Source organism: Amphibalanus amphitrite, unplaced genomic scaffold, assembly GCF_019059575.1.
Source record: "Amphibalanus amphitrite isolate SeventyFive unplaced genomic scaffold, NRLGWU_Aamphi_draft 000358F_arrow, whole genome shotgun sequence".
Taxonomy (NCBI): domain Eukaryota; kingdom Metazoa; phylum Arthropoda; class Thecostraca; order Balanomorpha; family Balanidae; genus Amphibalanus; species Amphibalanus amphitrite.
The window spans coordinates 409994-437791 of NW_024881852.1; the positions used below are offsets into that span (position 1 = coordinate 409994).

The following is a 27798-nucleotide window of genomic DNA, read 5'->3' on the forward strand; positions in this document are numbered from 1 at the left end:
GAAAGTAAATTGAACGACGCTTCGAACGCCGTCAATGAATTTGCGATACGACGACTATTTGTTTAGTTAGAGCTGGCGAACTTTTACCTTCCGGCCGCGCGGGGAGGCGATATGGGTCACACTGACGGTTTTTACGATAGCTCAAAATTCTTTTAAGCTAAAGATCTGATATTTGACATGTCCAATCTTTTGATCAAGCTGGATCTTATGGTACAAGTCACATATTTAAGGTACGTCAGTTTGTTGACCTATGTTGTCGCTCGCGAGCCTCTACACAGTCCAAAAACAACGCAATTTCTGAACACTCAGTGCCAAGAAATCCTTCACAGAAAGATGACACTTGGCAGAAAGAATAGCAGTCGTTTTCTTACCGTTCGTACTGTCGTGTTTTCACAAGAGTTTAGTAAGGCCAGGTCCCTCACGTCACCTCCCCTCATAACTCAATAGGACTAGGTTTACTATCATAGAAGCGTTTATCAATCGCCGGAAATCTTAGCCAATCCCACTGGACACTGGATCCATATTCCATACCCACATGAGGCCCTCCTGACTGGCCACTCCCTCTGAAATCCACAATAACAAAGGGCTGCGGCCATGGTTATGTAATATGTATTAATGCTTTTCACTAACAGAAATACAACAACTTCAACCAGCACAGTGCACGCCGCCACAACAGTCCGACCCACGTCACTGATATCGACTAGCACTCGGCCGGATGCACATATGCGGAGCCAATCAGTCCGAATGTGACCTGCAGCTGACAATTGCTGTGTCGCATGGCGCATGGCACAGGACGATTCCTAGCAGCTGTCGGCTGGAGTGGAGAAACAGCACGTTGCGACACACCGCACCGGCGACAGAGCTCAGCACTCAGCAGGGCTGGTTGGAGGCTGGAGCCGGAGGTAAGGGCGGACACAGGCACAGACATTGCAGGACAAATAACAGGATGTCAGTTAGGGATATAATTCAAGACGAATGATTCAAGACGGACTGAAATAATGCACATTTTGCTCACTTGGATACCGACTTCAAACTTGACGTTTATAGCACCACGGAAACAATGGCCACACAGGAAAGATACAAAAGATGAGGTGTTTTTAACTCAAAGAAGTAAATAGAGGTTGCATATGATGGAACAGCCTGAAGTGCAGACAAGCACATATTTTTGGTAATAGCTATCAGCTGTCCTACTCCTCTTCCCTTCATCAACTACTGGACACATCTGAAGCATCATATAATTTAGGTTGCACCAATGTCCATAACAAAAGCTTGCAAAGTAATTTCATGAAGCCAAGGGAAATATGCCAACATCATGCATGTAAACTCAAAATTACACATGCATGACAAAGGAAGCTTATCAGTGGCGGCGGATTCGATTTTGGCGTGGGGGGGCAAGATCCCAGACCGAGATGATATCATGGTGGATCAGAAAGGTGGTTTCGAGGCTGCTGGTATATACCTACCCCCCCCCCCCAAAAAAAGCCCCCAAAATCCAAAAACTCCTCGGATTTTTATTCCCTACGTAGGTACCTACTGCTGAGCATTTGAAAGCAAAAAAAAAAGTTTTATTATAAGAAAACATATTTTTGCCGAATCGGGGCGTTGCGGGAAAGTAATAACTATCAATTTCCCCTCACTGGATCCGCAAATGGACGCTGTAACGATTTTTGTATCGCTGTATTAGAATAAGTTCCAACGGGAAATTTTTTTACCATAGGCCGATGGCATATCAGATGTTGAAGAACGGAACTAAACTTAAAGGGACCCTCCCACCTTCAAAAAAGTTTATGAATTGGCATGAAAGTGATGTCGCTCGGTTCAGAAAGAGCGAAAACGAATAGCTACCAAATTTCACCTAAAAATATTCACCGGTTTTCAAGATATTAGACTTTTACTTTTGTTTACTTTTTTGGGATCTCCGCTGTTTCTAGCGACTTCATTTTAGAAGTGCGGCGTTTGCGGCAGATGTTGCGCGCAAATAGCATATACCACCGCGTGCTACAAAACGTTTTAGTCAAACATTTAAAAATCGTTAGATATTTGCGCTGACGTCACACATTCAGAGGGGTATTCCTAAGCATTAGCCCCTCTGAATCAAAATGCTGCAATTTTGAAATTCAATATTTCCGATTTAAGGCATTTCTCGATGTTGTGAGCGCCGAAACCGGTAATTGTGAGCCAGGGACCCCATTTTGGCTATCTCAACTCAAATCTAATGTTAAGGTGGGAGGGTCCCTTTAAGGAAAAAGGTGAGCGCTTGAGCGCTATTTTTCAATGAGGTAACTCGGTACCATTTTCTCTGTTCATGTTACATTCGATTTCCGTTCAACGTTCCCTTGATATCATGAGACAGATATCAACTGAAGCTATAGCTCATAGCATGAGAAGACCGCTTACCATACATTCAGAGGCAAACGGTCGCAACTAAACCTATTGGGAGTGGGACAGCAATCCGCCAGCTAAACCCACCCCAAGAAAGTGGTTCGTAAACTAAGCTCACCGAGACGGGTTTATACATCAAGCCTACAGCGAGGCTTAAATAAGCCCAAACACTTGTCGGGCTAGAGTGAGGGAACGGAGGGCTAAGGCAAGGGAGCGGCGGGCTAGGGCGAAGGAACGGAGGACTGGGACGAGGAGCCAGAAGCTGTGAGTGGGCGTTATTTCATTAGGGCCTTATGGCTGAAACAGACTCTTTCCGCGTTCAGGAAATCGCATGCGAGAGCCTATTCAAATAAATTATGTATAATTCTTCCCGCATCAATCGCATCCGGGAGGTGCGTGCGATTGATGCGAGCGTGCTTCCATGTATTTGAATAGGCTCGCGCATGCGATTTCCTGACTGCGGAAAGAGTCTGTTTCAGGCATTAGGGTACGCAGACTGCGGTAAGGTCGACTATTATCACATCAAATTTTGACACCACGTCTGTTTACTCGAGAATCAGCCGCCAGTGATATCTGCAAAGACGACGCATATCCGACCCAGATTCAACCTAGTCAGGGCGCCTCAGGTGGCGTGACTTTAATTTCAGTTTCACATGTCAAACGACATGAGTGCAGCCACTGCAGCCACTATTTTTATTGTGCTGTGGCTTATTTTTATTGTGCTGTGACTTTGGCCGTAAATGACTTAAGCCGGTCCCGTAGCTCAGTTGGTAGAGCGTTGGACTCCGCGTGGTGAGAGCACGCGTTCCCGGTTATAACGGAGTTCTATAGCCTTGGTTATAAGTTATAACAGTCCGGGTTCGAAGCGTGACGGGCGCTTGACATTTATGGGCCTCCTGACAGGTATGGCTGCGGTTGGTGGAAGGCCGTATCCAGGCGAAGTCAGTGAGGGGACCGGCCGTGCGCGGCTATGTGCGCACGTTAAACTTTGGACTCTAAATTCTGCCATAGAACTGGAATTGCGCGATCGGAGGGTAGAGGGCAGGGTCACCGCAACAAGCTTCGCTTAGCGTTGGCTCTGTCCTTGTGAATCCTTCCTATCAAAAGGTTCGGACTAAATTTATAGAAAAAAAAATGGGCATGCCCCGTGGCTGATATGGTGAATAAATGAAATAAACGAAATGAAATGAAATGGCTGGATCTATTGTGGGGTTATTATGCCGAATGACCTCGTCCATTGACTTAACAACTTTGATGTGACCCAGGGAGGGTTGAAGCCTATTGAGAAGGGCTTCTTTTTGTCGCATGATCGCGCAACGTTTAGTCTACAGATGGCTTCAGGAAAAGCGATCACGAGATCCATTCGTCTGTTTTGGAATGAGAGGGAGGCCCACTAATGGTCAGTGCCCCCCCAAAAAACTTTCCAACTTTTTTTTACAAATTTCATCAGTCCTAACTACCCGCAAGCGAATGGCAAGCCCTTCCGTCTCCGCTCGCCTGAGATTCGGAATTTACAAAATAGCGGTAAACGACCACTGAAGGTCGGAGTTGCGTCTCTTGCACACTTAGAATGTCTCAAAATCGAAGCTGGAAAGACAAAAAAACTGCTTTAAAGCGGAAATCGTTGGCATTTAATGTATTCCAAAGTGACGGTTAGACCAACTGTATGGGCGAATAGGTACAATATTAGGTTATGGAAATTTTCCCCATGTTTAGGGCACAAATTATGGAGGGGCAAAATATACGTTTGCCACTCCTCCAAAAGTTTCGTAGGTGACGAGTCGACGACGCTTCCTCTGCCGCCCCGTATCCGTCGCCCCTAAAAGCGCCCATTTAAGGTCTGGGCTGCCGCTGCGTCACGTTGACGCTTATATTGCCTCTAAAACGAGTTTGAGGAAAGGGAAACTTCTATTGAACGCAAACGCTTGTCATTTAAGAAAGGCAACGTATGATATAGTATATGGGCATCTGATAACACCTTCAGATGATCGAACAAAATTAATATATGGATTCTTGTCAAAGTTTTATGTCACAAATTATGGGGGGGCAAAAAGATACTTTTGCCCCCCCACGAGTTTGCCAGGGGGGGCAGCTGCCCCCTCTGCCCCCCCGAATCCGCCGCCCCTGAAGCTTATATGTCAAGAGAAGAGCTGGCAAAAGCATTTCATTGTTAAAAATATTCAAAACTGCACACAGGGCAAACATAAAAAGCAGCAAGTGTGCTGTTCTGTTATGCTAAGAAAAAGTCCAAAACACAATACAATCTTTTCATGTTTGAACTGGTTGTTCTTCTATGCCACTTCATCCATATCTTGATTACAGATGGGCTGTTGCTGTAGGCTGATGAACTATGAAGTGACACTTGATTGCCTTTGTGCGAGTTTCAGTTGCAGTCTCCTAGGTACTGCACTGGAAAGCAGATTGAATTGAATGCCTCTGAAAGATAGGAATACAGGCAAAGTTAGCTGTAGTAGTGTCAATGATAACAGACATGACATTTTTGTCCTTTGACATACATTTGCTGAAGTACAAAAAGGTACAAAATAAATTGGTTTGTTTCAAGACACGCAAGCCGCACAGACATTACACAGGCATATGAAATTAGTACACATAAAACTTAATGATTAAAAAGGTCAAAACTCACAATAATAATTGAAGTGAAAGTTACAATCACAATCATTTGATTTGAAATGACTTGACATAAGTCACAAGACCGAAGACGCAACGCTCCTATTCACTTAAGAAAAGTTTTTATGCTTTCATTATCCTCCACATATCAACCAGCTTGATACCAGGCTGTGCAATAGTGTGTATATAACCCCATGTTGCCATTTTATTAGAGCAAGTGGGGTTACAGCAACAATGCTAATGTCAAACCCACATCTGCAACCCGTACTGCAGTTTCAATCACCTTACAAGCACACCTTCTGGCAGTTTGATAGGCATAATGGTCATTACTACTTTCTCCTCATATTCAACACATATTCCCTTTATACAGATACAGTTTAGACCTGGTTATGGCAATCATTTTCGAGAAAAGATATGATATAAGTCCAAGACAAAGGTCGAGAGAAACAACACCAACATAAAACACCGACTATGTAGCACTAGTACTGTCAAATTCATAAAGATATATACATGAGTCGATCAGAAATTCACTGTAGATTTCGAAAATGGTGTCAAATGCCACTCAAATACCCCCCTTCGCATGTAAGAAGCAATAAAACACTGACCTTCAATTCCGCGTGCCATTCTCCATAGGCCACTGTGTATTAAATAACGCGTTCACTGATAGCAAAAAATGAGACCCACATATGACGCGTTTGCTACCAGCCAATCAGCGCTCGAGATGCCGAACGCTGATTGGTGGAGAGGGCCGTCGTTAGCAGTCCATTACACGTTGTTTTCCTTGAACATGTGCGTGAGCGCTGATGCTGCTCACGGGTTGTTGCCATTTTTCGTAATGCTGAAGGCACGGGAGCGAACCCCCCTGGTTGTATCTGTGATTTGGAGCACGCTTGCAGAAAGTTATTGACAAAGGCATTCTTACCAGCCACTGAATTCTCTACCCGCAGGCCTCTCGATGACAAAAGAAAGATATTTATCCATCGCGTATCCATCGCGTATCTTAGCGCAGCTCGCATTTCGTACATGTCGCGATGTAAGCTAGTCCTTGCCTGTTCCCTGTGTCGTATCACACTTGGAGGCATTCTCTCGCTATACTGTTCTGAGCTCTGACCGCATCTCCTCGTTGTACCGGACTGATTATCGACCAACGACCATACACCCCACCCGTGGTTACCTGCTGAGCTCTGACCCGTGCGTGTCGCTGTGTGTCGCCAGGATGCCGAGGCCATCGAGGTACTCCTCCGTCAGGACATGGTCCTGGGCGCGTCGCCGCCCCCGTCGGCGCCGCCGTCACTCGAGGACGGCTCGGCCGGCTCGTGCTGCTCGCCCGAACCGCTCGACGATGACGACGACGCACTGGTGCCGCTCAAGCCGGCCCAGGAGGTAACGCACCCGGAGTCGGTCCGGCACCGCCGCCCAGTGCTCTCCGAGCCCGGCGAGCGGCTACCAAAGTGCTGAGCTCATGATGATAATCCTATGCCATCAGATGCTGTTTGTCTTAGAGATGGAGTGTTATCGCAACGCTAATAGAGTTACAATGCTCTGCGGCCACAGCTGGCCGACATGTGTGGGCGTTTCGGGGTGGTGTGCCGTGTTCGTTCAGGATGCCTATACGGTCGTGCAGTCGGGGTGGTGTATTTGCTGACACGGTTTCACAGCTGGTCCAGGGTGCCGTCGGCGGCGGGCGGTGGCGGTGGGCGGCGGTGGGCGCCGTGTACCGCCGTGATTTGTCAGCGCCGGTCTCACTAATGACCGGGCCGGGCCGGTACGGTCCGCGCCGCGCCGATACCATCGCGTCGCGACGTGACTGGCCACCTCCCGGCCGGCCCTTGCCGCTGATGATGCGACTGAACTGTGACCGGCCGTGGGCGGCGCGTTTGGGTGACCGCTGCGACCCGCCCCTCTCGAGGGAGCTGTGGGGCGGCTATCTCCGGGCTGCCGGCGCGGACTTTCCTGGCGGCCAGCGTTAGCGGTCGGTGACAGTTGCGCCGCTGACCGCCGCCATGAGGCGCCGCTCCGGACGGTGACATGATTGGCTGCGGGATCGGCGCCGGCCGCCGCCGGCCAATCGGCCGACAGGATACGTCAGCGCGCTGTCAGCGAGCAGCCCGCTCTGAGCGCACGCCGCTGTGGGAGCCGTCCGATCCCACACAGCCGCCTGTCCGGCCCAATAAGGTGCGCCGTCACTGCACACCGACCTCGACCCGTCTCGAGTCTCACTCGGCTCCACTTCTCACACTTCGATGCCAACTGGAAACGACTTGATGACACCTTATTTAGGCTTATTTATGTGGATTTCTGTATTCACAAGAGTCTGCGCGGTTTCCTATAATGGGTTTTAATCATGTCTGCTCAGGATTTCTTTTCAGATTGGTCGCCAATGATGACTTCTGGCTGGCATTCTCAGCTGAATTTTTCCCAGTCACATTCGTCCGCCGCTGCCCGGCATTTGTTCGTTGAAAACTGCTTCCATTTCGACTTTCATACCTCTCGTGTTCTCATCGGTCGTGCGCTTTGTTACAATACCCTTTTCCAGTTCAGCTGGTAACCCTGTCATGGGTGTCTGAGACGCCTGTAGACCTGTCAGTGATGCTCCAACGGTGATCAGGCATTTCTTTACTGGAGGTGGAGGAAGAGGGAGATAGAACGATAGAAGTTACTTTTTTCTTACAATGTGTCTTTGTTTCTAATCACTATTGTTTTGTCTTGATGTCTGTTTTTTGCTTCCCCGTTCCACTCGCGGACCCGGTCAGTACCGATCATTCTGACCAGTTTCCCGTCCGCAGTATGTTTCAGATGACTGGCCAGCGCTGGAGGCAGAGCAGGAGGAGGAGCAGCGGGAGCGGGAGCAGCGGTGGCGCACGGTCGACGACTGGGAGGACGAGGAAGAGGACGAGGACGGAGCCACCGAGGAGGAGCACCGCGCCGCTCTGCGCCACCTCTGGCACAGGATCGACTCCACCGCCGACCCGGAGACAGGTGACTGCACACCGCCGGCCGCCCGAGGTCACGGCGCATGCGCAGCTGGCAGCGCGGCGCCGCCGGCCGCTCTGCCGCCGCCAATCATTAGTCATTTGCCTGTATTCTTTCCATCGCATCAATAGGTAAGATAGAGAATTCATTAATCACCGTGCTCTGGCCGGGGGTCCCGTGTACCTAACAAAGGCTCCGGCCTGAAAGGTTTTTATGCGCGCCGTTAATAGATAGAGGCTGGCCGGGCGCTGTGATGGCGGCGGCGGCGTCGCGGTGCGTTCCATCTGGTGCGGCGCCGGCGGCCACTGCAGGCGCGACTCGTGATGCCACCGCTGCACGGACGGCTGGCGTGCAATTACCGGCGAGCGGTGGCACGGCGAGCTCGGCCGGGCGCTGGGAGCCCGGCGGCGGAGTGCAGGCAGCCAGCGCTGGCAACTGTCTGACTCTCCCGGCTCTCTTTGTTATTTTCTTACCTCTAGTTGTCCAGGGGTCTGTCGAACGCTCGGGACGTTCATATGTCCAGCTCAGGGGAGATTATCTGCGCTGGCCGTACTTTGCGTTTGGTTTGTCAGCTATGCGTTTGGTTTGAACCCGTTTGATCCGGGATTGCCACTGCTCTGAGGCGGCACGGATGCCAAGGCAAATACCGTGTCGGCGGCGGCGGTGCCCCTGACTGCTCGTTACCTCCCCGAGGGGCCTGTCGGGCGTCATGTCCGTTTGGTGTAGCGGCTGGGCGCGGCTCGTGCCCCGCCGCTGGTGGCGATGTGAACACAGAGTCCTGCCGCTAGGTGTGGCCGGTCCGGCAGCCGGCGGCGCTGAGCTGGCCGGTCGTGACGGGGCCCCGGGCGCGCCGCCGGCCGCTCCCGGTCGTGACGCGCCGCCTGCGCCGCTCGGTGTCTGCGCCGTGTTTGTGCCGGCGTGCTGGCCGCCTCCTCCTCTGATGGGTATCAGTCGGCCAGCCGGCGGCCGCGGCGGCGGCGGCGCTTCATCTGTGCCGCCCCTGATTAATGATACCGCGTGGCTAATGCTGATCCACGCCGCTGCGAGCGACAACACGCGCCGCCCGCGAGGCGAGCTGGCGTCTCCTGCACTGTCGTGGCTGCAGGACCCGTGACATGTCAGGACGCCGGCGGAGGGCCCGCCGCCCCCGTCCCCGCCCGGCGGCGCCCCCTGCTCGCCGCCGCCCCTCCTGATCCTCCATCGGCCCCGAGACGTCCGCTTTGTTCCAAATAAAAAGTCATTCCAAATAATGGAATAATGACAAAAAATCGTACAAGAAGCGCGCGTCTGGGCGTCTGTGATTATACGGTGCCGGGGCGGGGCGGTGCGGCGTCCCGCCGGTCGCGCTGGCCGCCGCCATCTTGTCCAGGTGCCCGTGGCGACTCTCCCAGGGGCGGTCGGACGGCGCCCGGTTGCAGCCGGCGCCGCCGCCGAGAGAGTGGATCCGGCTCTCCAGTGGCTGGTCTCTGGTGTCTGCCAGTCCGGCCCCCGGAGGGTGTTCGGAGGATCTGTGAGAGTGAGCTCCTGAGGCGCCGGCATCTGCTGTTCCCGACTCTTCTCGAATTGTGAAGTATGTTCCTGGAAGTGTGACTGGGCGGTTGTCTCCGCTTGCCGGTGCCGCGGCTGTCTCGCTGCTACCCTCCTCTGTGACTCACTGCACGGAGCAGCCCGGTGACTGGACGGGTGTCTCATCCATTCGCCTTGTCCGCTCGTCCCTCGGTTTCCTATTCTGGCTGCTGATGGTTCGAGCTGTCCACTGTATGATCGTCCACTCCCGAGCAGGGAATGAAGGACACGCCAACTTTAGCCAGCTGTCTTCCCACTACATCTTGCAATGCCGGGTAGACCATCGAGCTGAAACGATGTCGTCTGTGCTCAGTGTCTCTTATTACCAACACTGTTCACCAGCACTCAGTCAGCAGCGACCCTTCACCAGTGGTCCGTCACTAGCCAGCAAAGTATGGCAAGTCACCAGTGGCTCAGCACACCACTGCTGTCCGTCACCACCGCCCTCTGCCACTGTTGGTGAGTCAGTGACTGCTATCTGCGCACCTGCCCTTTGCGGATGTCGATGCGTCAGTGACTGCTCTCTGCGGTGTGGTATCGAAGGACGCGTAGTGAGTAGGATGACCGTCATGTCCGACCCCCAGCAGTGCTCGGATCACGCTGACTGGGTAGGGTGGGCCGTCTGGCCAGTCATACCCAGCCGGCACTGTCACAGTGACCAGCGCGGCGCAGTGACCAGCGCTGTGGAGTGACCAGCACAGTGACCATTGTGGCACAGTGACCGACTCTGCTGGCTGAGGACTGACAGACGATCGGCGGACTGCTGGTAGTCTGCGCTTCCAGAAGAAGGAAGGGTCTCAGGGCGGCCGCTACACTGCCGTGTCGGGTTGGGACCAACTCCAGTGTCTCCTTTTGGGGGGGGGGGGGGCTCGCATTCATGGCTCATGCTGACTTAGTATGTTGTTGCTGCTGGACAGTTCTCACGACATGTAATGTTGAAGCGGGTATGCAGACTGAGGAAAGCATTGGTGATTTGATCCAGAAACACTGATGGTGAAGTCAGTGCCGCCGTGAGACTGGCGTGTGGTCGAAGCGCTGTAACGCAGGGGAGTTTCCCCATCAGACTGGTGTTTGTCCTTAGAGCCAGTGGGGTGATCAGGTCCGACTCTGTTTGCTCACTCTGTGATGCCGACCTTCGGTATAAAATGTCCAGCGCAAACGGCGCCGCTGGGAGTGCCGCCCGGAGCTGTCGTCGCTGACCCTGAGACCGTTGTTCTTCAGGCGCGGCGCTCTTTACATTCGGGAGGAGGATTTGAATTCGGCCGCCCGCCGCGATCATGGCCGGCGGCGCATGCTGATGATGTTCAAACAGCCGCCTGGTCGGCCGCTGGTGGCCGCAGTCGGCTCTGTCAACACCGTGTTTGCCGACATGGCCTGGAAGGGGCCGTCGACGGCCGCTGATGGGCAGTGCCGGCCGTCGACGCGGCGGCGCTGGTGGCGGAATTTCCCGGCCGGCCGGCCGGACCCAGTCCGTCTGTCCGTCCGGCCGACCGCCTGCCTGCTAGCCACTGATTTATGATCAGCGTGACTGGTGCGTTTTGGTCTTTGCAGCGTCCGCTGGGGCTCTGTGAGCGCGACTGGCGACGTCCGAGTGGTGTGGCAAATTAATCTAATCACTGCTTTGGCCGCGCGGACGCCCCTGCCCACGCCGCCTTTAGCTAGACCGGCTGAGTCACACCGGTTTGTTTAGTAATCGCGCCGTTTATCCAACACTCCGTGGTGAATTCTGTTCAAATAGGCATTTCTTTGGCTCTCCGTCGGCCGCTCGGTTGTCATTTATCATAACTAAAGGTGCATTGGCGGGCTGCGCGGCGGCAGTGCGCTCTGGCTCGGCCGCGCCGCTCATCATTAATAACGCGCTGTGTGTGCCGTGCTGGCCGCTCGGACCCCTGGGTCGACCTGGGTCGGCCTGTGCCCCGGGCACCGCGCGCCGGACCCCCGCCGCTCCAATTACACTGGAGACACCATTAGACGAGCGGCTGGCGGCCGGAGACGCCGGACATCAGACGGTCGGTCACCGCGCCGCTGCAGACCGCGGTCCACGCACCCACCCGGCGGGACGGCCGCGGGGGTTTCACGGCGTGACTGCGTGGTTCCGGGACCAGTCCCCTGGGCCGCTCCCCAGGTCTTGGTCCGCTCTCTAGCTCAAACCACCCTCTCCAGTTCAGACCACCTTATTTAGCGCTTCCTTGTTGTGATCCGAGCGATGCCTGAGCTCAGCAGATGGTTCCAGAGACCCGTGGTTCCAACGTGACCCGCCCGCGGCCACTCGTCTCTTTGTATGTGTCTCTGTGGGCCGGTGGTCTGTTGACTCTGTGGATGATTACCCCAGCGTGACCGCTGAAGGGTATTTGGAGATGTTTATCCCGCTGCCAGGGATCTCTCCGATTTGACCTGTCACGCTGCCAGTCTGCTCGGCCCATCTGGTGACCGGGGACATGGACGGTTGGAGTGGAGGGCTGCCTGTAGCGGTATTCCCGTGAACGCGCTGCGACTGACTTAGCTCACTCTCAGATGCATAGGTGGGGCTCCTAACTCCGAGTAGCGGAGTCGCCGTTTGCTGCGGTGTCGATGGCTGGGCACAGTTTTGTCCGACGGTGGGGAACGTTTGCTTGTTGTTCACTTGTTGATGACTGTGTTTGTAATTGACTCACATTCGCCTATGGTCTGTACTTTGTGGCGCATTGAATGCGTGAGGTTCCTTATTGGATGTTTTAGTGGAAAAAGCTCATATGCCGCTTTCTCCATTAGCCAGCCGTGCTCTTCCATATGATCTGGAAATATTGCCGACACCTCATAACGGCGATAAGATTCTGGTAACGGCCGGCCGTTTGTTTCTCTGTTTCAAAGTGGCGAATCACGAGTTTCTAAGTTCGTGCAGGTGACGCAGCAGCAGCCTTCTGTGTCTGCCGGACAGAGACGGACTGTCTGCGGCGCCGGCCGCTGCCGCTGCTAGGTGTTCTGTGACGGACCGCGGCCGTCCGACAGCGACCCGGTGCCGGCTGTGACGGCCGCGCGGCGGGCGGCGCCCGTCCCCCTGTGTCTGACCAGCGAGCCATGCTGCCGCCATCGCCGCCGCTTCCTCTCCCCGTGCGAGAGGCGCTCTTCGCCTTCCATTCGTTCCGTGCTGCTGCTGCGGCGGCGCGGCGTCCCACGGCGCTCTCGGCGTGCTGCTGGCCATTTGTTACCGGGCCGCATTGTCTTAGGCGGTGCGCGGCGCTCCGGCAGGTCGGCACAAAGAGCGGCGGGCGCGTCTGACCCTGGCGGCGTCCCCTACAGAGCGCCCGATTACAGAACGGGCCGGCCGTCCGCCGCCCGGCTGCCGCCGCTCAGCCGTGCCCCGATGAAGATTAAACGTCATTTATAAGGGCTGTCAAAAATCGGCCATTGGCTGCTGCTGGGAGCGGCCGGATGGTGATGACGCTGGGACGGGTACAGCTGCGGACCCGCCGCCAACACAGAGCGGAAGCAGAGCTGCGTTTCGGGGGGCGACACGTCCGCTGGCGCCGGCGACACTCGAGTGAAGCTGGCGCCTGAGGTGATTAGCCGCCATCCTGCTGCACAAAAAGAGTCCTTGGTGGCGCTGGAGGTCGAGAGGCGCTGTCTCCGCATGCTCCGCCCCCGCTCAGGTAGACTGCGGAGTGCGGAGGTGTTCGTGCGCCTTCAGCTCGTGAGCCGTGTGGCTAAGGGTGCGCGGTGATGGTTTGAGACGTCTCTGGGACTCGTTGTACTGAGCTAGGTCCGTTAGTGGGGCGGTGCCGGCGGCCGGGAGCCATGTTTGGCCGGCCGGAGAGGAGAGCGGACCGACCGGCCGGCCGGCTGGGCGGTGACCTGACCTGTCCGGGCCGCCAATGAAGCCACTCGCCGGTCCGCTGACAGATATTATCTGTCCACATGCCGGCGCGTCGGTCGGTAACGAGCGCCGCCCCTGGCCGGCTGATTGTGGTGCCGGCCGCGGCGGCACGCAGATTGGCTGCAATCGGCGGCCGGCGGCCGGCGCTGCTGTCAGCCAGCTGCCGTCCGCGGCCGACGCGGCGCGCCGCCCTCCAACTCGCCCCGATTGGAGCCGCGCCGCTGAATGCGACACTGACAGGAATGCGATTAGTTGTTCCGTTCTAGTGGTGACGGTTTCACCCCGGCAGCTGACTCGTGCTGAGGCTGGAGAACGTTCGAGCGCAGCTGTATGAATCACAGACTTGTTGCATTTCAGTGGAACACTGTTGAGTAAGGCGAGGCGAGTGCTCCGTGCTCCACTCTGCACCAACCGCTGAACGCCGGCCAGTGTTCTATCGCCATCTTTGGCGAGCGTTTCTCCCCGGGAGGTCGGGGCGGCAGCGGCGCGGCGCCTCCGGCTGCGCACGGCCGCGCCGCGGCAGATTGGTTTCTGGCCCGGTGACGGGCGGACAATGCAGCGCCGTCAGCCGGCGCCGCTGCAATCGGGCCGCACCGCTAGCCGCGCCGGCGTCGTGACCGGCCGCGCCGCCGCCGGCCACCGGGCCGGCCCCGTTCCGGCCACTCGAGTGTCGGCCTGGAGTGGGCGCCGCGGCGGCGACCCTGGCCGCCGGCGCCACTCGACCTCACCGCCACTTCCCGGCCATGGCGGCTGCTCAGGTGGCCAGGTGACGCCGCCCGGGTGGAAGGGGAAGTAGGGGGCGAGGAGGTCCTGGCCAGCCGCGCTGGAGGTGGTCGGACCAGCTGCCGCCGGGTGGAGTCCGGTATCCAGAGCAGAGGGTTGCAACAGAGCAGGGGAGTGACTCTGGAGCGTTCTCCATTGGACGAAACAATCGATCCTTTCGTGAGGCTATTCCCGCTGCCAGGCTCAGAAGGATATTGTGATTTTTTTATTATGTTTGGAATGTAGCTTAGATCAGTTACTTTAATTAGAGTGCCTTTATGAAACTTTGAAGCCGTTTTTATCGATCACATGTATGTGTAGGACGCACGGCGTTGACAGTATTTGTCCGTTGCCTAGAGTCTCGCATCATTTGCCATTTGTCTTCTGACCGGCACTTGGGCTGATACGAGCAAGATGTGGGTGAAGATGATACGTGGTGATGATTGAGAAGTTCATAACTGTTCTTGTACAACAACGGAGAACATGTCTGATTGAATCAGCTGATGTTCTGTCGTGTTTGATAAGTTAATGACGCGTATAGGTGTAGCATCCCCGTCAACAGTTGTGCTTTTTACATTATTTGCCGCCGTGTTTCTTTGGTGCGTGTTTTATCGCTGTTCTGACTCATTACTAGGAGACAATAGGCCGGTCGCGCGGTGACAGTCCTCGCCCATTGTAGTGCATCTGTGCGGCGCTCTTGCCGCACCTGTACGCGGGCGGCGCCGGCTGTGTCTGCCGGCACACAATCTGAGCCGCCGGCCTGTTCGGCGGTCTGCAGTGCCGATGGGGGCCGGTCGCCGGCGCGCTCCGCCCGGCCGCTGTGGGTCGCACCTGTGGCCGCCGTGGAGCGCTGCAGCCGACGGCGGCTCGCCGTCCCCGCGGCCAGATGTGGGCCGCGCCGGGGCCTCGTTTTTGTACCCGCCACCGGCTTATGGTCTGCCGTGCCGCCTCGTGTCGTTAGCGACAGTGGCCCGGCTCGGCTCGTCTTCGCCGAACGAGCTGTCGGCTGCGGGCGGCCGTCCGTGGCGCGGCGCTGAGCGACGGCATTCACTCGGCGCTCCGCCGATACACCTGTGTACGGGTTACACGTGCATTATGTCGCCCCGCCCCGTCCCGCTTCCGACCTGCCTGGGTGGGCGGTGGAAATGTGTCATCCCCACGCGTGTTACGCCGTTCTGCGTGTCAGTTCTCTCGTATACAGCTTGTAGCTGTCATGAATGTATGCCACCACGCTCCCCATGCGGCCTCCTCGCGGTGTTACGGCGTGTCATTACGGCGCACGTTCCCTCGTCCGGCCGGCCCGTACAGCACCGGCCGCCAGCGGCATGACCGGCGAAACGGCCGCCATCCTCCGACTCACCGCCGGCCTGCCTTGACCTTACCGTGTCTCATATTTCGTGGCGACGTGGTTTTGTTTACTACGCCCGTGATACGGCGTTTTGAGGGGTGCAGATGAATTAACAGAACGAGCGGCCGGCGGGCGCGGCGTGTACGGTGGCCCGACGATGACTGGCCGGTCAGTGGCGGGCCTCCGGTGGCGGCGCGTGCCACCCTTCCGCCCTGCCGGCCCGCCGGACCGACGGAACCCGATGACTGGCCCCCGCGCCCCACGCTAGATGACTGGGAAGACGCCTGGCAACAGTCCACGCCTGTCTAGCTTATCTGTTGCTTCATGTGTGCGTGGATGTGTGTAATTGTATGGAGGTGTGCACCGCTAGTAACATGGCCCTTTGCTGTTCGCAGGAGAACTGTTTTCCCGTTCGGAGGAAGGGGAGGAGGAGGAAGGGGACGGCTCAGCGTCCCTGTCGGCGGACCGGCGGCCAGCCAGTGAGATCAGCGACGTACCAGAGAAGGTGAGATAGTCCCAGATCCGGGTACGGGCTACCTGGGACGCCCGAGAACGGTGCTCCGTTCCTTCCACCCGCCGAGACGGCAGTCTGCACCGGGAAGGCTCAGTTCTTAGGCTGATTCAGTGGTGGTGCCACCCCTTGCTCCGTTTCCGTTTACTTCCTCTCAGTCGCGGAGCAATGCAGTGGGCAGCAGCGGGCCGGGTCTCACACCCGTCCCTCCCTGCCCGCCGGCACGACCCGACGACAGCCGACTTGGCGCTCGCCGGCCGCCGGTGACTTGCCTGTTATTCTGCCTGTAATGCTACTGGCCATCACTGCGCGGCCCATTCGCTGGCCGCGAATCAATGAACGGAATACGTTCCGGCCGGTGCGGCGGCAGCGTGAGTGTCCGAGCGCGACCAGCGACGGCCGAGCTGCAGAGAAATGGACGGGGGCAGGCGCGGAGGCTCTCTGTGGTGACAAGGCGGCAGTGCGGCAATGTAGTCAGATGGACCCAGTTTTACCCAGACAGTTTTAGGTTGGGCTTGGAGATAAGTTGGCTTGCGAGCTGCTTTAGTTGTGAGTGTTGACTTAACATATGGACTGAGCTAACGAACGTGGCCTGACCTGACCTGACCTGCCCTGTGTCGCCAGGTGCGGCACGTGTCCGGGGACGACTCGGGTCAGGGCAGCTCGGCCGAGTCCGAGGAGCCCGGTGACGCCGAGCTGGCGCTGCTCGATGAGATGATTGAGACGGTCCGGCGGCGTCCAGAGCTGGTTCAGGTGAGTTCTGCCGACAGAGCGGCGTCGGGGAGTGGGCCAGACACCGCCCGCCAGACCAACCAGCCGGCGACAGACCGCCCGCCAGACCAGACAGCCGGCGACAGACCCACCGGTATGACCGGCTGGGGCGGACCGGACCCAAAGATGGTGGCGGTTCCGGGGTCAAAGCGTACATCATAGAAGAAGTAGGGGGACCTGGAAGAATATAGGAACTGGGAGTGTACTTGGAACAGCATGGGAGGTTCGAGCTGATGGAAAATCGGGGCAAGGGGCCGGGAATGGATAACAGTGGGGAAGTGGAGGGAGTCGGGTGAGCGGCTGGAGAACAGGAAACGGGAGGGACCAGGAGAGGAGCCAGTCAGGCGGCGGGTCATCCCGCTCGGTGACGGGGCAGAAATTAGCGCCGAGACGAGGGGAGCAGAGTGGGTGTCATCTCTGGCAGACTGGAGCACCCGCCGGGCGGTCAGGAAGCCTTTCAGAGCGCCGGCCTCCCGGAGAGTAATTACTGGCATCGCTGGCCAGGGAGAGTCGCAGAGACGTGCGCCGGACCCGATCACGGGATGATGCGGCACAAAGACACGGCCGTCGTCCATGGCAGGGAAAGCCGGTCGGTTCTTTGTCCGGCTCCGTGGCCGCGCTGCACTGCATTGGTTCGGTTTAAGGCTCGTCTGGCAATCGCCTGCGGACTCGGATGGCGTTATGCAGGGGCCGAGCCCTCCGTCCTGTAGGAACAGTCGGGAGATCGGCGTAACAACACCTCTGTGCCACAGCCACGCCCTCCCTTGAGGGGGAGGAAGTGCCTACTGCCGTGTCACTGGGACTCGCTGTGGACGGTGTGCCGTGTGCACTGTCTACTGGTGGCAGCCCCCGACGGCAGTCCCCGGGCGAGATAGTGAGGTGGTTGGGGTAACAGGGGGTCTATTGCCGCTGCTGCCCCTGGGAGCCCACTCTGCAGTGTCGACAGCTCAGTCGGGGCTGGGAGCGGCTCAGTGTACCGCGGCGCCGTTTGGCCACTGCCGCTGCCGCCGGCAGTGAAGACACAAACAATCAGTCCCCGGCTGCCAAACAGCGGCGGTCGCCGGGCCTGCACGGTGTCCCGGCAGACTGCCGTCCGGTCTGCCCCAGTCTGTCTGTCCGTGTGGTCTGGCGTGGTCTGCTGGTCTGCTCTGGTCGGGCGAGTCTGGTCTGGCTGGTGCACTCAATCGCGCGAGCATGTGATCTATCTAAGCCAATCTATCGTTGCGCCGTCTCTTCTCATCGCCGCGGCACTAACTAAGTAACGCTGGGCTGCATGTTTGCCCTCGCCTCGGCATGCACACCTCTGTGGTCGCGCCCGTCTACCGCCCGCTGCGGCTGAAGTCACCGCCGCGGCGACCCCGAGAGGACCCGACCTGTGTCCGAGGTAAGTCGGCGACGGTCGGGCGACGAGTGCCGTGACGGCCGGTCAGTCCCTCAGTACGGTAAGACATTCCCAGTGCACCTGGGCGCCCGTGAGGAGGTGTGGTCAGCGGTGGGAAGGCTGCCAGTACTTCACATGCGATAGAAACGCTCCGGCGGGATTTCCCGGCGCCCGTCTTGCGCTGTCTTCCGAGCGAGCAGCACAGGTTATCAGGATTAAACGAGGCGCTCCGTGCTGCTGAATTTATCTGTTCATGTTTCAGCCTCCGCGCTATTATTTGACCAATTAGAATCCGTTAGTGGCTGCGCTGCGTGGGGAGGGCGTCGGCCGTGCGTCTGTCGAGTGTGCGAAGTGCGCCGCCGCGCCGGCCGGCCGCTTACCTACGACAAGCGGGCGTGCCGGGCGGTCGCCTCGTTACTGTCTACTAGCGGCACGTTACGACCACTAATCGGTCCATACTGCGGCGGCGCCGTGGGCCCCGAGCGGCGCGACAACCGCGCGTCCCGACCGTAAACTGGGAAAGTGTGAAATATGCTAATTGAACGCCGCGCCACCGTTGGTGTACTTCTTATTGCTGACGTTGGGTGAGGTGCCATTCTCCCATCGGTTTCTGTGAATGTCGTGCGTATTTCCCGGTGGTATTTCCTCCCTCGGCGGTCAGTGTGGAGTTCGTGAAGGCTCTCACAGCCAGGGATTGTCGCCCGTTCGGTGACAGGGTGATGGTCACGTTCCCTGACTGTGGCGGTAGACAGCGTGGGTGCCGGTCTAGCCCCGCCACCCTCTGTCAGTCTGCTGATCGCGGTCGTGACACCGATCAGCGGTAGCTCCGCTGACTCGGCGCTGACTCTGACTCCGTTTCGGCTGACTCGGTGCCCGATCGGACGCCGCCGGTGTCTCCGCGGCGTGGGCCGGCGCCGTGGCGTCAGCCGCCCGGGACGTGTCCGCCCGTGGAGCCGGCGTATTTGCATGCTGATCGGGCGGCCGGGCCGGCCGGCCGGTCACGAGCTGCGCCGCCGAGTGTTGACTCGGCCCGCCGCCTCTGTTGACTCGCAGCCACTGTTTGCCCTTATGCCGGCCGGGCATTTGCATAAACGCTGCTCGTCGCCCGTGAGCGACATTGAAAAGTGAAAGACGCGAGATGTCGCAGGAAAGGCGCGGTGCCGCGACGCGCTGTTTGAGCGCCACGCCGTTGCGTAACGGTCGCAGTCCTCGGCACACTGACCGCAGGGATCCATTTCAGCCATGTGTCCGTCTCGGCAGACCACCACAGTCCAAAGTCCGGCTATCAGATCTTCAATCCATTGGGATCCCCGCATCCTGTCTTTATCAGTCGATCTCCGTAGTAAGTCTCATGCTGACCTTCATAGTCCTGAACAAATGGCGGTCACGTAAACCGTTCTTCATTAGTGGCATTGGCTGGGTCCTATTCCATTGAACTCACCCTCGACATGCCATTTGTCTTGTCCTCTACCGGCTCAAAGAGGCAGTCTTAAAGGTTTCCGCACCCAGTATCCAGCACTCTGCAGGCTGACTGGGTGGGCTGACAGCTCTCCGCTGTGAACAGTCGTGGGCCTCTCCTTGCGGACTTCCCGGCTGTGGCGCTGTCCAGCCTGAGTACCGGCACGGCATGTCACGTACCGGGCTTCTTTTACCCTTTCAGCCAACACCTGACGCTCTCAGAGGCAGCTCTCCACATAGTTTGCCATTCGTGTCGATAGCTGCGGAGTCTGACTGTCTCGCTGTCTCCAGGGCCGAACCGCCGCCTTCAGCGCCAGGGCAGTGGACGCAGTCAGTCTCAGGGCGCACACGCTGTCGGAGACTGCGGCGGAGCGTCGGCCGCTAACACCAGGCCGGCGCGCTCGCCCAGCCGCCGCGCTGTGGCAGGGGTGTGGCCGTGCAGCAGCGGTCGGTCGGGCGCGGCCGATGGGAGCCGGCGCTGTGTATCTTCATACAGCGGCGCGCCGGCAGCCCGCGGCCTGTCATTATGAAATCACGCTGATGGCGCTGCTCGCACGCCGTTTCCGATAGTCGCACGGTTCCGGTGTTTTGGTGCACGGTATTAGTGGTCTTGTAACCAAGTTGACTAGTGTCGCGTTATGCACTCTGGAGTGACAGATTGTGCGGGCGGTGATTCGTCGGTTCTCATGCAGCCAAGGACGGCGGGTGAGGAGTCGGGGGTCGCCGGGCGGGTCTGAATGGGGACCGCCGGCCGGCGCGTATGGTGCAATCAGGCCGCTGCACTGGGCCGTCGGCCGTGTGATTTAGGAGGCGCCCGGTGTCCGGTCGTCTGGGATGCCGCTCCCGTGTCGCCTCGGTCAGTGCCGGCGGCCGGGCGCCGCGCCCCGTCCCTCCGGCCGGCCGAGCTCGCCGCCAGTTACAAACGAGTCGGCCGGTGCGCCCGCGGCCGTTGCCCTTCCTGCCGATTGTACGTTATTATCGGCCTGAAAAGGTGGCCGCGCCGTCTGCGCTGTGACAAATCTACGCATATCTATACAAGCACCGCTAATTATAGGGCGCCCGGCCGGGGCTGTTGCGCGCCGCGGTTTTTTGCAACATTTCTATCCGATGCACACTGACGGGATATTAATAATACGTCTGTGAATGGTCGGTGGGCATTTATCAGCGGCGTGCCGGGACGCGGCGGCCCGCCGAGAGCACCGGCTCCGTGCGGCGGCGGGGAGGGGCCCGGCCGGCGCCGGCCGGACCCCAGGGGATGCCTGCCGAACGGCCACGGTCTGAGGCGCCGGGCAGAGAGGACCGTCAACCGTAACAGCCGCGACACTATTTGCGCTGTCACCACCTGAGAGGTTAGGATGCTAGCCGGAGGCCGGTCGCGGCCTGAGGTGGCGACCAGCGGGAGATGTCACCTGTCGCGGCCGTGACTGTCACCTGTCATGACCGTGACACCTGCCACGCTGTCACATGTCGCCACCGGCTGGAAAGTGGGCTGGGTGTCGCGGGCGGCCCGTTTCGCGCGGCGGTGGCAGCGGCGCGCCGGGAAAACCCAGCAGCTCGCGCTCGGCGGCGTTCGGGCCGACTGGCTCGGCGCGGCGTCTCACGGGCTGGGCCGGGCCCGCCCGGCCGGCCGGCGCTCTCGGGCCGCCACTAATGGACACAATAGGACTCTGATGGACACCGCCCGGCAGCCGGCCGGCGCTGCACGCCGATCGGCACGGCACACTTTTCCATAAACTGCTGGGGGCTGTGCGCGGCCGCTGTGGTTCGGTAATGGGCTGGTGGTCTATTGCACACGGCGGGCGCCGGGGGTCGGCGCCGGCGACCGGGGGACGTCATGGCCACTAAATCACAGGTATCCGGTGGGCGGCGGTCGGCGCGGCAGGATGGAGGCAATGACTGGGCGGGGCCGCTGCCGTTGCATGGTGGTGCTCGTCCCTGTAAAGACCCGCCGCCACCGCCACTGCCTCCATCACTTCCATCACTGCCATCGTCCCATCACCGCCATCACTGCTCCTGCCATGACCGCCGCAATGCCACCACCATCGCCGCCACGCTGGGAACCCGACGCCGCACCGACGCACGCATCGCTTGTCGCGAATGCATTGCAAACGCCGCCGCTTTGATTGATACTCAGTAATTGCTGTCAGGCCGTATTATCATCGACGCTTGCATGTGGCGGGCCCATTAAGGCTCACCACAAATAATTACAAACGACACAGGCGAGTTAGCCGAGCGGCGGGCGGCGCGGGCGGCCCGCCGGCGGCCGGCAGTGGCGCACGTGTTGACGCCGCGTCAGTCGGCGGCGCGCGCCGGCCGCCCAGTCAGTGTGTGTCGGCGCGCCGCGGGTGCTGGTGCCTGTGCCGGTGAGAGGTCGAGAGCGAGTGGTGACCGGCGCCGAGAGGAGTGGGAGCGGAGCGGCGCGGCTCCGCGCCGTCTGGGTCTGTAGTCGCGCCGGTGCCTGCCGGGTTTTCCAGCTCTCCCGGCAGTTCCCTGGAGACCGGCCGGCACCGGCGCCGTGTCCCACTGTTGATATCATGTGAACGGCCGCCCCGTCCCGGGCATCCCCGTGTCCCACTCTGTTCTGTCTGTTCCCGACAGGATAGGACAGGCTGTCGCCTGACACAGGCCGGCCAATGTTCCGCCCATCTCTGTCCAGTTGCCTCCTGTCGCGTCGACTCTTGTTGGCCGTCCCCTACGGTGTCCTGAACCGTCAGCAGCCGGCCCTTCAACTGACCCGCCCATCTAGCAGATCTGCGACCTCTGCTCCCCAGTCAGACACCTCGTCTTAAACCACCGCTGACCTGACCTGACCTGACCTGACCTGACCGCTGTCGTGACCCGACCTCCGCTGCTTGATTCCCACTATATATTGACCTAATCTCCGTCGCTTGGAGCCTACTATCGTGACCTGACCTCGGTTGGCGCCGCCCGTGACCGGCCGCTCCTGGCCCTCCCGTCCTGCGTGACATTGGCGCGCCGCGCGCTGACTCGAGCTCAAGGCTGTGTCGGCGCGTTCGGACGTCCCGCCGGCCGCTCCATCAATCGTGCCGAGCCCAGCGCCCGGGGACGCTGCCCGACGCCGGTGGCCGCGCTACTGGCCAGCGTGGCGACGAGTGGCTCGCGCTGTATTCCCTCCGATCACACCTAAGGTCACGTGGAACTGGGTGGTTCATTTTATCCTGTGAACCGCTCAGGATGTTTGGGTGGCGCTTTCTGTAACCCATAGATGCCATATAATACCTATAAAGAAATGCCCCTTCTGTAATTGGCATATATCAGAAATTGGAATGTTGTGCGACTGTGTTTAAAGTTCAAATCATTTCATTGCTCGGCTAGCATTCCTTGGACGCCTTTTGAGCGTACGACCCTTTTGTTTAACTAAATCTGAGAAACTGTCGAATATCCACTCTGCAATGTTCTTCACAGCCAACGTCATGCGCTACATACTATAGATACTCTAGGCGTGGCCCTTGCCGCTAGCCGGCGTGAAAACGTCAACTCCAGGAATGGATGCTGAATGTTCCTGCGAGCGGCATGGACATAACCTGTCCGATCCATCTTCAACGTCATCATTATCATCGACATCACCATAATGTACTTAGTCATTCAGCGGAGTTTTTGCTCGGGCACCCCTGGACTGGCAGTCGGTGTCCTCCCCCCCCCCCCCCCCCCCCCCCCGTCCGCCGCCAGCCCCTGTCGTATGCCCACATGCTGCTGGTCCCCTGACGGTCTTACCGGCTGGGTCACAACGCCAGGCATCTAGGAAGTAGATTTCTGTACCTACTCTGCGTAGTATGCGCACAGGCACGGCTGTATCGCAATATGAGGGGCAGCTGGAAACGGTCAGCACTCGGCTTATTAGTTCCTCCGGCATAATGTGCGCCCTTCTTTTCCGTTTCCGACTTTTTGCCACAGGTCTCCTGGTTAAGTATATTTTTCACATTTATAGTTTCTGGACATAAAGCATTTTCAGATCTGTGTCATCATTTTCTATAGTTGAGCGAGTTCAGCGTCCTGGAATGAGTTGGTTGAACACCATAATTCTCTCAGGCGTCCCGCCGACAGCGCAAAAACGGTGGCTGGCACAGTGGCAAAAACGGCTGCACGCTAGCTGGTCGCGCATAATGACAATTTGGATGATCTAAACTCAGCAAAAGAAATATGGTATTTGCAGATATTTCAATCCCGAGGAAATCCTGATCAAGTGGTTTGTCTTTTAGCCCACTTTACTTGTTTCGAATCAACCTGTTTTTAGATATCAGATATTTGTAATGGTTGTTAGGAGCTCCTTCCTGTCCCATGCTTGTTCGAACTCGTCTGCCTCTTTGCTTGTTACATGTAACTGTTAACGATTGCAACATATTTTACCACAACTACAGGTTTCAGGGAAACCTTATTTGTAATTCGGCTGTGGTCCAGAATAAATGATTCAGATAACCAAAATGAGTGACGTAGCTTTGCATGTCACATAATGGTGTACCTAATGGATCATTTAGATTCTATGCCAGTTAAATTTTGGAACAATGATTTTTTTTATGGGGATCACTTTTTGCAGCTAGCGCGGTTGTTTAACTGTGCATTGTTCATGGACACCTTTTTACGGCCAAATATAGAAATAGTGCACACAGTTCAGTATAAGTGCAACCGATTTCGACAGTTCGCCATCGACAGACTTTGCCGTACTGTCGAAATCGCCCGCACCATTACTGACAATGTGCACTGCCGTGTAAATTGGGCGTAAAAAGGTGTATTATGGGCCCTTACCTGTTTGCTTATTTTGTCTGAAAAGGGTTGAGTCTTGACATATTCCGCCAGAAACTGGTTGTTGCAGTAGCGGGATCCCGTAAAATGCCATCCGTGGTGGAACACGCCTATTCGCGAGAATGTCACACTATTGAAGCCTAGGAACGTTCCGTCAGAGCTCTGCTTTCGTTATGTGGAGAAATTTGTTGGGAATATAGGGAACTATACCTACCAGTCTATGTATGCTTAGCTTTATACTTGAACTTGATTCCATTTCGACAGAAGTGCTCGTAGATAAGCGATTGAGGGATGATGCTATTTATAGTCACCGTGGATGATACCTGATCGTGCTGGTTGTGCCGTATAAAATCGTTCAGGCATTACGTACTGCGTACTGATTCATCACATCTAACCTACGACTTTGAGTAGCAGTGTTGTTCGTTTGCAGTTTAGTTTCTACCTTCCTTTATATTTATTGCATCGAGGTCATTGGTATTTTTCGGGAGTCGGGCTAATATTCACGAAAACATTTATCGTAGCCTTATTTTCAGCGCAACCGCCATTTTTGTACGCCGGCCCATTACAGTTAAATAGTAGCACAGACTACTCTATCTCTATATGAATGTATTTTTCAACAAAAAAAAACGGATTTTGTTTCGGCAAATAGTTACTTGGCTGTGCATGATGCCGCAGATCTGACAGTCAAATAGCTGAACATGAACTGACTCACTGACTGAACCGCAATAGACGGTATGAAACTGAGGGCTCTACCTCTCATCCACTGTTCTACCGATAGCTGATTTTCACTCAATCGGTGTTATTGTAAAGGTGGTGTCGAGTTGCAGGGCTCAGTCTTATAAAAGCCGTAAATTGATTTTTTTATTTATCTTTTTATGGTAGCACTGGTTGAAGTTCAGCTGCAGAAAACGACTTAAAGAGGCAAGACGGTTTTACACATTTCAGTCCATCGTATTGGTAGTCCCAGAAATCGTTTCGTTGATCCTTATACACATTTGCCATCACTGGTATAACTAGTGTAAATGCTACCAAATGCCCTGAACATTGTAACACGCTTTTTTGTCAGATCGGACCTTGATGCCGTTGCTCCTAAATGAAATTGTCAGGTCTTTATACTTCAGAACATCTTCGCGTTGCAAGATGTCTAAGGGAGTGTTACCCGCCAATCCCAGTCCAATGGCCCTCGCGATCCCGCCATGGAAAACGTAGAAATTATGTCTCGCAGCCAAACCTACAACTTTTTACAAAGTTGTAGGTTCGGCTGTGTGCTACACTCTTGCGAAATGAGCCTGTCGTTCAATTAGCTGCCATGATTCTCTACCGCACAGGTTGTCTTGTCACACAGGTACACCTGTGTGTCGCGAGTGTTTGTACTTGAGGCGTACACGTTACACCTGTTTGAGAATTTATTGGATGTCAAAATAAAACTGCCGTGTTATGGATGAATGACAGCACCAGACACATGTTCCGGCCTGATAGCTTAGCCACCTGACAGATATCCTGTCCTTTTACCATAGACTGGGCCTTAGGTAATGTGTGCTAGAGACGAGAACACTCGGAACAAGTTCTAACCATGCCTAAATCTTAATTCTATTTGCATTATGTTAATGAGGTGCATTTATCAAGGAATTATGTTCGCTACAACGTTTGTTGCTCTTCGCCTGTGAACTTTTGGTTGGATTGTTGGATATGGGCTTCGAGAACCGTAGTGGGGCAGGATGAGCCATTACTCCCAGACAAGCGGCCGTACCGAACAGTAGAAAGATGGGTACAGGCAGTGCTCAGCTCCGATCCTCAGGTTCGGTGGGTGCTGATGCCGCTCTGTCCCGGCTATTGGGTGCAGTGAGACCTGCCGGTGCCCGGTTAGGGTCTGGGTTTAGTAGGCGCTGCCGGCCCAATTGGAGCTGCCGGTGCCCTGTTCGGGCTCTGTGTTTGGTAGGTGCTGCTGGCCCAGTGGGAGCTGCCGGTGCCCTGTTCGGGGGTCTGGGTTTGCGGGGCGCCGCGGGTATCTCCCAGGCCCCGCTCAGCCGGTCCGTGCCGTGCCGTGCCGTGCCGTGCCGGTGGCAGAGCTGCGCCGCGCCGCCGGACGTTACGGCCGTTATGGCGTCATTAGGGCGGACCGGCCGCCGGCCGCCGACGCCACTGCCGAATTGCACGCACCGGCCGGCCCGTGCCCCCCGCGGGGCCGGGGTGGTCTGCCGCCGCTGCCGCCCGTCTCTGGCCGCTGGCCTACAGACGGAGCGGACCGCGGGACCGGCGCTGCGTGCTGCACGTGCATTACTGGCGGCCCTGTGAACGGCGCGCCGGTTACGACGTGATGTGTCATAAAGTCAGTCGCAGACGGTATCTGCAGTCGGTACGGCCGGCGGGCCGACCCGGGCCGGAGCCGCTCATCTGGGCGCGGACTCGGGCGGCCCGGCGTGCCGCCAGACACTCCATTACGCTCTGATCTAATAGTCGGACAGGTGGTTAAACATGGGAGCCTCCGACGCTCAGTGTTCGCAGTCGCTATCGCCAACGTGCATAGCTTAGCCCCATAATAGGATTTGCTAGGCTGGCCATTGTGGTGCTGTTGGGAATGCTCTCGCTCGTCCATCACCGGCGCTGAGCATAACTCATTGCAAGTGGTAATTAGCGGAGCGGTTAGCTGCTGCCGGTGCGGTGTCGTGCGTCGCTGGCACCGGCGCCGCAGCGCCGCACGGTCACCGCCCCCACCCACCGGTAGCTCGGGCCGGGACGGCAGGAACGGCGCACCCAGCCAGCGTGCCGGCGCCGTGCGGCGCGGCGCCAATGGACGCAGCTAGCGGCCGCCGGCTGCGCCGTTCTTCTTCAGCTCCTCTGTCGCCGTTATTCACACATGTGGAAAATTGTCGGAACTTTCGCGCGGCAAGTGCGCCAAACAAAGCGTCATGCTCGGCGGCGCCCATTCTCCTCGGCCGGGGTCGGCGGGCGCCGCTCGGACGCGCCGCCAACGGTACCGCGCCGGGAGGCCGGCCCCGGCTCTGGCTCCTCCGGCTCCGTCTCCGGGCCGCCGTCCACGCCCGCCTCTGCGCTGCACCGCGCCGCTGCCGAGCGCCGGATGGCACCGGCAGCTGCCGCCGCGCCGAGTGTTTTGCCTGCCGCCCACGGGCCTCTTGAGCCGCGGCGGCGCCGTCCTCTCGGGGGCCGCGTCAAGAGGCTGGCCGGCCCACGCGGTGGCAGCGCGCCTCCCGCCCCAGTCCAGGACCGTGGGTAGCTGGGCCGCCGCGGCCGACTGCAGGCGTGGCTGGGTGTGCCCGCGGCCGGCGCTGTTCGTGACGGGCGGACATTGGCGCTGACCCGGCGCCGCCGCCACTCACCAGAGGTGTGTATGTATGTGTATGGATGTGTGTGATGGCTAATGGCCGTGCCGCCGCGCCGCCGCC

General features: G+C 57.6%; 1 protein-coding gene across 1 annotated transcript in view; it reads left to right on the plus strand.

Moving 5' to 3' along the window:
- The window catches only part of LOC122389433 (endoplasmic reticulum membrane sensor NFE2L1-like), an 88178-nt gene that overhangs the window by 15274 nt on the left and 45106 nt on the right, over positions 1-27798 (plus strand). The window contains exons 3-6 of the mRNA XM_043381487.1: positions 6226-6393; positions 7797-7989; positions 15908-16017; positions 16648-16776. Coding sequence (XP_043237422.1) covers positions 6226-6393; positions 7797-7989; positions 15908-16017; positions 16648-16776 — 600 coding nt within the window. The remainder of the gene's footprint in view (positions 1-6225; positions 6394-7796; positions 7990-15907; positions 16018-16647; positions 16777-27798) is intronic.